Source organism: Osmerus mordax, chromosome 4 (assembly GCF_038355195.1).
Source record: "Osmerus mordax isolate fOsmMor3 chromosome 4, fOsmMor3.pri, whole genome shotgun sequence".
Taxonomy (NCBI): Eukaryota; Metazoa; Chordata; class Actinopteri; order Osmeriformes; family Osmeridae; genus Osmerus; species Osmerus mordax.
The window spans coordinates 16,845,899-16,857,535 of NC_090053.1; the positions used below are offsets into that span (position 1 = coordinate 16,845,899).

Consider the following 11,637-nt stretch of genomic DNA (forward strand, 5'->3'; position numbering starts at 1 on the left):
TTTCTTAATTCAAATGTTTGATTTTTTTAAAAGGTAAATAAAATATTTAAATCATAACTTGACTCGCTTTAGTGATCACCTTCACACTAGTTATTCAATAATACTCTATTGCAAGCAATCACGTTTAAGTTTAAATATATACTCAATACATTTTTCTTCGCTATATTATTGGTCACAGTTCATAAGCACAATTGCCATGTTAAAAGCATTCAGCTTAACGAGACACGTGAAGAATGGCAGCAAATGGCAGGTGGGACTGCACCAGGGAATCTCCTTCCCTGCTGTGCTGTTTCTGCTAAGCCTCACTCTCCTGCTCCTCGAGGGAAAGGCTTTTTGATGAGATCTTCAAGTTCTTCCATAACCTGTCCAGAAAAGAGGGCAATAACATCAAGTGTTTGTACAGACAAATATGCACACAGACATGCCTTCATGTCTTATTACACACAGTGGGGGGGGTGAGACTAGATTCAAGCAGAACCCATGTGCTCTATACAGATGGGGATTCTAACCCTCCAGAAATATCTTAGTTTATTCATAGCTGCTTGACATCAAAGGCATTGTCTGTTTCACTGTTCTCAGCATAGCTTTTCAGGATCTACGCTTTGCAGGGATGGGGGTTTGTGAATTCTTCTTCTGCGGTAAACGAACCACATTACCACCGACTGAAATCTACTTGTGAGATCTATTCGTGTGTTCCTACGAATACGCAACGTCCCCCCCCCCACCTGTTTGATCACCGGCCGTTTGTTCTTCCTGTCGCAGAGACAGTTGCCGGCGAGGGCGAAGGTCCACTCCACCTGTGGCATCTCCACGTCGCCCATCTTCTTGTCTACAAAGTCCTCCAGAGTGCGCTCTTCCTCCTGTATCTCTGCCATCATCTCCATCTAGGACGGCGGAGACCAAGACAAGCACGTCGTCAACAGCAGAACATTTAGTGGCAGACAGAGGTACTGGACAGTCTTTGGTGTTTTTACACCAGTGCGCTTGTCATCATTAGAAAATTAGTATGTCCTTCATGGATCGATGGAGAAAGCCGCTATTGTGACACTTACTAGAAACTGCGGGTCGCGGTTTTCATCGACTGGCGGGAGTCCAGACAGTATTTCTAAAAGCACCTGGAGATGACAGAGAGAGACCTGAGGTTAACCACCTGTCTTCACAACACAAGGCCTCTATTACTCCACTGATCTATCTGTTCTGTACTGCTGCACATTTCAGCCACTCTATGGTTCTCACAGTTGACAAGCGCCATATTGGTCTCCTTTATAGCGGTGTCACACAATACGTTCAAAAACCTTTCCATACTGATGAGATAGGGAAAATAATGTCGCTGGCTGGTCCACATGCATGGATTTAAACATGTGTATATGATTTTCCCCAATTTGAGGGTCCAGCAATTATGTTGTGTCAGTCGTTTTGGAAGAGTCTGGCTGAGAGATAAATTGCTGAGTTAACACTTGTTTTCAACTTTTTGCTTGTGCAGCAGTTCAGTATCCATTAATATTCTTACCATAGTCTTTCTAAGATGTTTTCAAATTGTTAAGTAATGGTCTAAAAAGCAAACACTGGTTTTTAGTTTAGAGTGGGGTAGTTTGTTATAGCTACTGCAGATCAAATGTATGTAGATTAAATTCAAAATGTTGCTGTATAATATCTGTTCACTGTACTAGGTCTTGAGAGATTTATAGAGGTAAAAAGACACACCACTCCAAAGCTGAAGACATCTGATTTGGGGGTGATCTCACCCCTGAGGGCCTCTGGTGCCATGTACGCTGTAGTACCCACAATCCTCTCTGTCATCATCGTGGATGATGACCGCGTGGTCGAAGCCCGTGTCAGCCCAAAGTCGGAGATCTTCGCCACCAGTTTATCATCCAACAAAATATTTCCACTGGAAACAAAACACATTTTTGGTTAAAAACAACCAGGTAAAGTATGACTATGTATTAGCAAAGTGATAACCGATTGTATTCAATGTTATTGATATAATTGATCAAATGTGGAACATCTGTAGAGATATACAACCTTTTGACATCCCTGTGAACATGGTGGTTTCTGTGCAGGTAATCCAAACCCCTGGCTGTTCCTACAGCTATCAGACACCTCCTGTGCCAGGAGAGAGAGGGGGTCCCGTCCTACAACGGCATTCCAACACCACATACAGTAGTAACACAACACACATAAATATATGTGTATGTGCTACAGAGATTGCATGGGGGGAATGGTATGTGTGCACCAAGCTTACCAAGCAAGCCAGTCGGTCCAGCAACGAGCCGTTGGACATGTAAGCGTACACTAAACAAGGGCAGTGATCATCACAGGAATACCCAACCATGTCCACCAAGTTCTCATGCGTCAACCTGGGAAACAACAATGATGTCGTCAACCAGTGCCCTCAACATGCAACTAGAATGATGTCATCAGCAAGTGCCCTCTGCATGAAACAACGTAACCAAACAGTGCCCTCTACACAGAACAACAGTGAGGTTGTGAGACACATGCATCTTTGAAACAACCATTCTATGCATTCCATAGAATGACCAGAAGGCTCTCTTAAGTGCAGCAACTTGTCAAACCCATTTTTGGTGGAGACACAGCCTAATCAAATGAATAAGGGAAGAGCTTCATCAAATAGATGTATTTGTCAGTTGGGCATTATGACAAGGTGTAGTGGTTATTAATAGGCAGGAAGTCAGCAAGCGGGGACTTCCTGTGAGTCTCCACAGAGCAGAACAGTCACACACACAGCAGGTACAGAAGAGACACTCACGTCATCAGAGTTTGGACCTCCTGATTGAACTGAACTCTCAATTCTTCCATTGAGATGTCCTCCATCTAAAACAAAACACCTTGAATGTTTCATAGCCATTGGCTAATAAGCTGTTCACCACTAGCAGACAGTGTATACATTTTGTAATACATATGTGCTGCTTACTGAATGGAGTTTCTTAACTGCCACAGGTTTCTCATCAATGATCCCTTGGTACACAGTCCCGAAGCCTCCTTCACCAAGTCTTCTACCACCTTCTGACATTGTCCGGTTATCAAACTTCTCAGTTATCCTTTCCAGCTCATGGAATGAGAACCTAAAAAAGCCTAAAAGGTGGACATATTTAACAGTTGTGGCTTCTTCATATCTTTCAGATAATGTTTCATTTAAAACCATCTACTGCCATCTACTGACTGCTGTGTGCCACTGTCTTCACACAAACTGGAACATACTAAAACTATTTTGTCTCAAACTTTTAAACCTTTCACAGGTTCTTGAATGTTAACCTACAAAGAAAAATGTATTTTGCAATAAATGACCATGCTCTGTGCTGTGTGTATATATTTGGGGGATAAGTATGGCTGAGTAATAGAGCATTTGAACAAACAGTTATTATTAGTACAAAGGTTGAACTATGTGATAGTCCACCTGTCTCCACTCACCAGAGTCCTGAACCTGCACAGGTGTGTTTCTGGTGGAAGACACCTGTGTACTCTCTCCCATGGCTATAGTTGGAGTGTTGTTGATCCTCTCTGTAGCACTGGCAGAGATGGCTGGCTGAACAGCAGATGCTGAACGCTGCGCTTGTACTCTGTCTAGTGACCCAGCCAGGAAAAATAAAAGAGATAAATACACAGGTGTAAAATACAGAAATATTGGAAAGTTATCTATTATTTTCTGGTTTAATTATGCTACTTTATACATAACGAGAATGGGGATTTCGTTTCTCTTCAATCCCACACTAATATTAAAATGAAGTTGAAGAAGACCGTATTATTTTTCTCTAATATCCTACCCGGCAACAGAATACTGGCTGGAGCCAGTAACTTGTGGCTAAGTAAAATGTCCACAAGGTCTCCAACTGTGCTGTTGGATGTGCCCCAGTCGTTCAGTAGCTCCATCGTTGGACTTTTCCCCTGTGCAATAAATGCTTCAAATCTCCTGTAAGAAGGATCAGTGAAGACACACACACAGAGAGAGAGAGAGAGAGAGAGAGAGAGAGAGAGAGAGAGAGAGAGAGAGAGAGAGAGAGAGAGAGAGAGAGAGAGAGAGAGAGAGAGAGAGAGAACATGATTTGGTTTCATTTTTAACAGATCTATTTACAGATGGTCTGAGAGATGCTTATAAGAATCTGTATATAGACTGTAGGCTATACCTTACATGATGCTGTGAGTATCTAGGTTCGCCTGTGGGTTTGGGTATGGATACAAGGATCTCTTTCCAGCTATCTTGAGGATCCAAAAAGTCGGAAAGAGAGCGGCGGATGCTGTAGTTCAGGTTTCGGATTAACGTGGACGATGTCATCGTGTTATTCATTCTGAAAATGTCAAATGTAGACTTAACTTCATGAAGTTACGTAGAACGGTTATCTGTTTGTCAATTTGAAATGGTCATCCGATAAGTTCCAAAAGGTATCTTACCTGAAAAAGAGTCGTGGAGTGCTCGTTGTCTAACTTGTTTATGAAAATCCACATTTAAAACGTGTTTTCCCCGATTGAGTAACTTCCCTAAAAGTTACGCGTACAATAGTAGTCGGCTCAGGGGCCGAGTCTGGCGTCCCCTTTAATTTCTCGACAACACGGATAATGCGCTTTCATTTTCAATGTCCTCGATTCAACTGCTTTCAGTTTTGTACCCACATTATGCTTGTGTGTGTTCAACGTTCCACATAATTTCTTAATTCCTATGCAGAACAACCAAGTAGAACTTTATAAACAATACAAACTGTACACTGTCCAATAATTTAGTGGGAAGGCCTAGTCCAATGGGAAATTCATCACCAAGTGTTAAGGATAACTGTTTTTTGTCTCTACGTCGCCCTATAGTGGACAATGTGAGCAGAGCGACTATGGCGTGAAATTAGTGCCAGGAGAGCGAGCTCTGTAAAAACGATTTGTAACTTGCAAAAAAGATTTGTGTCTCTGTAGAAAATGATTCGTGTACTTGCAAAAAAAGTTTTGAGTCTCCGTAGAAGAAGGCAAGATTTGTGTACTTGCAAAAAAGATTTGTAACTTGCAAAAAAGATTCGTGTACTTGTAAAAAAAGTTGTGTCTCCGTAGAAGAAAAAGATTTGTGTACTTGTAAAAAAAAGTTTTGTGTCTCCGTAGAAGAAAATGATTCGTGTACTTGTAAAAAAAAGTTTTGTGTCTCCGTAGAAGAAAAAGATTTGTGTACTTGTAAAAAAGGTTTTGTGTCTCCGTAGAAGAAAAAGATTCGTGTACTTGTAAAAAAAGTTTTGTGTCTCCGTAGAAGAAGGCGGGAACAATGCTCCCAAAACCATCTAAGCCAATCATATATAGCCATTTCTGTGTCTAGTATCATTGGAGATTTTCGTCTGTCTATCACACAAAGAACGTCAGCGAATAAGAACAAAACTAGAATGCTGATGATTTCAATGGCGAGTCATTTGGTAAGTAGTTCAAAATATCCATTTACATTTAGCAGACGCTCTTATCCAGAACGCAGTACTAAATGGGATTAGAATAGAAAATATTTAATTCTATTCTAATCCCACTTAGTACTGCTAGTTTATGTACCCTTAGTATAGATAGTCCACATATTTAAATTTTAGGTATATGTTTATTGTATGCACCTTCCTGCCAAAGCTAATTCCTTGTCTGTGCAAACTTTCATGGCGAATAAATTCCATTCTGATTCTTACAGTAAGTACAGGGACATTCCCCCAAGCAAGTAGGGTGAAGTGTCTTGCTCAAGGACACAACGTCAGTTGGCATGACCGGGAATCGAACTGGCAACCTTCGGATTACCAGCCCGATTATCCTCACCGCTCAGCCACCTGACTCCCGGGCATGCATCCATGGGCATGTATCTTCAATGCAACATTTAAAGATTATTCGGTTAGCACTCTCCGAACAGTATAAATTAATGGATAAGAGTCGTAGTAAGTTGAATAGTTTTTTAATGTATATATGTATACGGATATTTAATTAGACGACCAGTCATTAAACCTAGCAAACTTTTTTTTACAAGTACACGAATCATTTTCTTCTACGGAGACACAAAACATTTTTTTACAAGTACACAAATCTTTTTCTTCTACAGAGACACAAAACATTTTTTTACAAGTACACGAATCTTTTTCTTCTACGGAGACACAAAACTTTTTTTTACAAGTACACGAATCTTTTTTGCAAGTTATAAATCTTTTATGCAAGTACACAAATCTTGCCTTCTTCTACGGAGACACAAAACTTTTTTTTTGCAAGTACACGAATCATTTTCTACAGAGACAAATCTTTTTTGCAAGTTACAAATCGTTTTTACAGAGCTCGCTCTCCTGGCACTAATTTCACGCCATAAGCGACAACTAACTTGTTCAGCCCAGAGCTGTAAAGAGAAATCTAGCTCTGGTTCAACCTACTATTTTGTCATCTAACCGACCTTTAAGTAGCCTAGGCTACTTCGGAAACAACCGTTGGTCGAAGCACACATATTGAGACAAAGTAAAAGCCTTATTCGGTCTGGCTTAGGGAATGTGTGCTATGTTATGATGAAATAGAAAATAGGGGGTGGTAAATGCTCAACACAGCACACGTACAACCAGCCAGGAATTAATTGCTCTTTGGAAGTAATCGAGACTCATCAATCATTCATTTCTTTATTAGCCGCACAGACCGTACTCTGTTTATAGTCTCCTAGTTGCTATTTGTACTGGGCGTGTTCTGTTTGGATGATCAGTTCCGTGTGCGTGGTCTGGCTGTAGGGATGAGGACACACGGTGTGTGTGTGTGTGTGTGTGTGTGTGTGTGTGTGTGTGTGTGTGTAAAGAGAGAGAGAGAGAGAGAGAGAGAGAGAGAGAGAGAGAGAGAGAGAGAGAGAGAGAGAGAATTTGTGTACAGTGTGTGTCTCTCCAGTCCTGTAAGATATTACTTGGTTATTCACATTTCATTCATCATTTCATGATAACATTATTAATTACTATAAGACTATAATAAAGCATAATACCACCTGCCTCAGGGGACTAATACTCCACAAACCATGTTTCTAGTCCTATGAGACACAAGCATCATCTCAGGGGGGCAATTTGTATCCAAATACTTAATCAACAATTTACAACTTCTGAAAATGACAGGCATAAGGATAAAATTAAAACTTGTTTTGAATGAAACAACATAATTAAAACCACTAACATGATGCTGGCCAAACATGAGCTCTCACAATCCCCGGGTTTAGCAAGTCTCCACAAATACAGCACATTTATGAGCTTATTGCATTGGCTGGTAAAAACAACATATGTTTCTATGTATGTGTGTGTTTATTCATGGCTGCATGCTTGCTTTCTCGCAAGTTTGTGTGTGTTGGCATGTAGCTGTCTTCGTGTCTGTATACACGCCCAAGGTTGCGACCGGCTAGGTGTGATGTTTGTAATGTAAAGATGTTGCTATTGTGCCTTAGAACCTTCAAAGGAGTTCCATGTTTGACGGGGGCGTGCAACTGACAAGCCACCCTCAGATTAGAGCTGTGTCAGACAGCCCTCACACCTGCACAAGGGGTGCCTTTGAAGTCTCTAATTGTCTCCTGCGTGCTTCCCTGAACCGCGCAGGGAGGATCCCCCATGCACTGCACACAGTTCACACGCACAGATATCACAAGTCCAGCTTCAGTATCCTGCTCTGTACGGAGCAAAGTATCAGAGTAGAGAAAGAGATAGAGTCAGAGAATGAGAGGGAGTGAAAGAAAAAAAGTAAGAAAGAGAGAGAAAGAGAGAGAGATAGAGAGAGAGGAGAGAGAGAGAGAGAGAGAGAGAGAGAGAGAGAGAGAGAGAGAGAGAGAGAGAGAGAGAGAGAGAAAGACTCCAGGCAGGTTCTGATTTGCAGTGACCATGTGCCAGAGAAGGGAAGCAGAGTCTGAGCCCTCGGGGGAGAGGGAGAGAACAGAGAGAGAGACACGGGGGGGGGAGAGAGAGGGCAGAGAAGAGAGACCAGGAAGCCCCCTGCTGCTCAGGAACAAGGGTTGGGGTAAAGAAGTGCCAGAGCAGGTTAGATCACCAGGGAGAGGCCCGGTGGGCGGAGGAAGTCGTCGTAACAAGTCATGTGATGATGGCATGACCTTCGTAAACAACAACGAGGGTCTGGGGTCATGTGTGTGTGTGCGCAGGGGGGGGGCAGGACTTTTTTATCTTCCCATTAGGAAACAGACGCTGCATGCCTTATGATAGTCCTTTTATTGTTGACCATTAAAGCTAGAACACACTGGATCATAAAAGTAGAAACTTCAAGTTCGTTGGATTTGTACTCTCCAATCACTTATTTGTGATTAAACCCGTACATGTTGTCCCTGAGTGCTTGAACAGGTGCGTGCCACCTTCTGAATGATGTAGCTATGCATGCGCTGTACAGTATGTTACAGGCTAGCATCCATGAGAACATCAGTAGTCTGCTCAGGTAGCAACACTGTTAAACAGCCCAATGATTAGAGGTCCTCTATGGCAGAATGACAATTAGCCTTGTGAATGGCATGACCCACTAGCACAGGGTAAGGAACACCGGGGGAGGGATAGAGCATGGCATCAGATCCATAGGAGCCACAGAGCATGTCTGTGTACCCATGGTCCACACCAGGGTCTTGGCAGCACTGTCCCGATGGGCATTGTGTGCTCTCAGTTGGGGGTCTTCCATCGCTCTGCTTTCTTCGTCTCTCGCTTTTCAGACGTTTTCTCTTCCTGTTTACATTTACATTTAGTCATTTGTTGTTCCCTCTCCCATCTATGAACTACCTGTAATACCAAGTCTTGCGTTTCAACTCCATGACTATTGAATATTTTTGTGCAGGAAAGTCACGAATGACGTCAAATGTTTTTCAGAAATTGTTTCATTTAAAATGTCAAAGTGGTTGTTTTCAGAATTTAGTGTTAACATTATGCACACCCTTATAGAGCAGATGTCAATTGGACAAGTGCATTGTTCTTACCAGGCACAGACATAGAGGGCAGTAGTGTCCTGTTCGATCTTTTTTTACCAGGACAGTGACCAAAACAGTCCGTAAATCAGCCCCACACTTCAGCACTTCAGTAAATAAACTTGCTGTGAAACTATCTGAGCTGGAAATAAAACAGCTCACTACACCGTTGTCCTCTGGAACTGAGTGCTCGTCGATGACCTGTGACATCTGATACTGGGCTCATGTGACCCCAGAAGAGGGCAGTGCTGTCTTGGTAAGGCTCAGTCTTGCAGTTAGGGCTAGGCCTAGTCTTGCTGTTCGGGTTAGGACCAGTCTTGCTGTTAAGGTTAGGACCAGTCTTGCTGTTAGGGCTAGGTCCCAGTCCTGCTGTTAAGGTTAGGCCCAGTCTGCTGTTAGGGCTAGGCCCAGTCTGCTGTTAGGGCTAGGCCCAGTCTTGCTGGGTTAGGCCCAGTCTGTTGTTAGGGCTAGGCCCAGTCTGCTGTTACGGCTAGGCCCAGTCTTGCTGGGTTAGGCCCAGTCTGCTGTTAGGGCTAGGCCCAGTCTTGCTGGGTTAGGCCCAGTCTGCTGTTAGGGCTAGGCCCAGTCTGCTGTTAGGGATAGGCCCAGTCTGCTGTTACGGCTAGGCCCAGTCTTGCTGGGTTAGGCCCAGTCTGCTGTTAGGGCTAAGCCCAGTCTGCTGCTTGCCTCAGCCCATTCCTCTCCCTTGAACTGTGGCATGTCCAGAGGAAACATCTGGAGCAGATGTTTCGGTGGATGTGCCTCCTCCTGTGCCCCCCCCCCCCTTCCCCTCAACCACACACACATACGCACACAAACACACACACACACACACACACATGCACACACACACGCACCCACACACACCTCATCAGAGCAGCTGTCCCAGGAATGGTCTGGCCTCAGTTTGATTGGCAGCTCGTTGGTGTGATGTAGTAGAGTGGTCATCAAAACTGCGTGGTCGCAGGCGGTTGGCCTCTCAGATTTCCACAGAAACATGGCCAGGATCCCTAAATGATCTTCCCAATGAAGCAGATCCCTTTGAGCAAAATATACCCTGGCATCTCTACTGGTCTGTAGTACGAGGAACTGTAGTCTACGGTCATCTTAAAAACTCAGGACTCAGTTCACTGTCAACTCCTCAAAATGTTGGAAAGTCTGCAATATAGACACAAAGTGATTTTTAAAAATAATTCCGCACACACACACACACACACACTCCATCAGGGATTAAGTCCAGGGAAGTAGATTGTGATCTGAAGGTTTAGTTTATAACAACCATTGTGAAGAGCCGACATCTTGAGGGCTCCTTTTGTGGGTGCGTCCATGCTAAGGACACAAACCGTACAATAATTCATGAGAAAGGAGGGGGGTGAACAGTGACCCAGATCATTCAAAAAGCTTTATGATCATCTTAAGCGAATCATGGACGGTAGGTAACCCCCACGATTGATGCTTTTCTCTTCCATGGTCGGAGGTGAAAGGAGCCAGGGTGGACCTTTGACACGGCAACAGGAGGCCTGTAATCCAACGCTTGTCAATGCTAATCCTGATCTCCATAGCCACAAAGACACCCGGAACAAACATGCTAACTGCTAGCACAACAAACCCCTGCCGGCTAGGAGGGAGAAAAAGAGCAAACACAGCCAGACAATAAGGAGGATAGTGACAACACAAATAGGAAGTTGCAAAACTGTTTGTTGAAGAGAGAAAAGAAACTTGGGATATAAATCTCTGCTAGTTCCCTGATGAGAAGGGTTTACTCTAATTGGCTACAAATGAACTGTGAGAAAGAGGCAGGGCAGAGGTCAAGTATGTGACATCTGGGTTGGTTTCCTATATCTTGAAATTCTACAAAGTGTGTTTGGATGAAGTTCAGGATGGGATTGGGATGCAAAGAAAACACAACTCTCCATGTTCTAGCTGTCCCAGTACAGAAGGACTCACTTAAGGCAGCTGGATGTGCTGAATGGCTGCCGCACGTAGGCCTCCAGCACTCGTTTGGTGCATAGTTTGTGCACATCTCCCTGGCCCTTAAAATACGCATACGCAAGGTGCAATAGCAACAAAAGTCGTGGGGCAGTATACCAAAGAACCTCTGACGTGATGCGAGATAAAAAGAAAATTAAAAAGGTAACAGCAAAGAAGTTTAAGTAGCCTACACAACAGTGAATTTTGAAAAGCAAAATGTGAGCTGGCTCACAAGTAAACATAAAGACATAGCCTACCTTCTCTTATGTCACCATGGTTATTGCTGCTGTACAAAATCTGAAGTAGTTATTTAGTCACAAAATGTTTTGTCGCTGACCTGCCTTTTGTGAAATTGGAGTATATTTCAGTGTTTAGGGTCCTATGTGGCTCAAATAGTTGAATATAGTTACCATACTTATATTACATATATATAATATATATATAATATAATATATATATATATGCAGCTATTAAGGAGTAAAGATATTTTTATACAACTGGTAGATCCCGAACCTAAAAAAAACTGAGGTGGACAGCTCTTTCGTGATTCAGAGTCTTGTTGCCTTTGTTCAAAATATTAGCAGCCTTGTGTGACAGAAAAAAGAGTGACTTCATGTCTCCTTCAGTCAGATTTATCTTTTTCAGGTGGGCACAGAGACCTTCCAGAAAGACGTCAAGACTTGAAGTCATCCCTTGTTATGTAAGTAACACGTTGTTTTCTTTTGTTAGAAGTCGTTTTTTTCAAACAAGCTGTTCTC

General features: G+C 42.9%; 1 protein-coding gene across 1 annotated transcript; it reads right to left on the reverse strand.

The window, feature by feature from the left end:
- Positions 1 to 33: 33 nt before the first annotated feature.
- irak4 (interleukin-1 receptor-associated kinase 4) lies at positions 34 to 4,219 on the reverse strand. The gene is given in 12 exon segments (XM_067234465.1): positions 34 to 334; positions 336 to 362; positions 726 to 884; positions 1,053 to 1,115; positions 1,705 to 1,891; positions 2,026 to 2,135; positions 2,246 to 2,360; positions 2,771 to 2,835; positions 2,936 to 3,096; positions 3,433 to 3,585; positions 3,786 to 3,931; positions 4,151 to 4,219. Coding segments are annotated over 12 exon segments (1,227 nt in total). The 5' UTR covers positions 4,153 to 4,219; the 3' UTR covers positions 34 to 295.
- Positions 4,220 to 11,637: the final 7,418 nt, after the last annotated feature.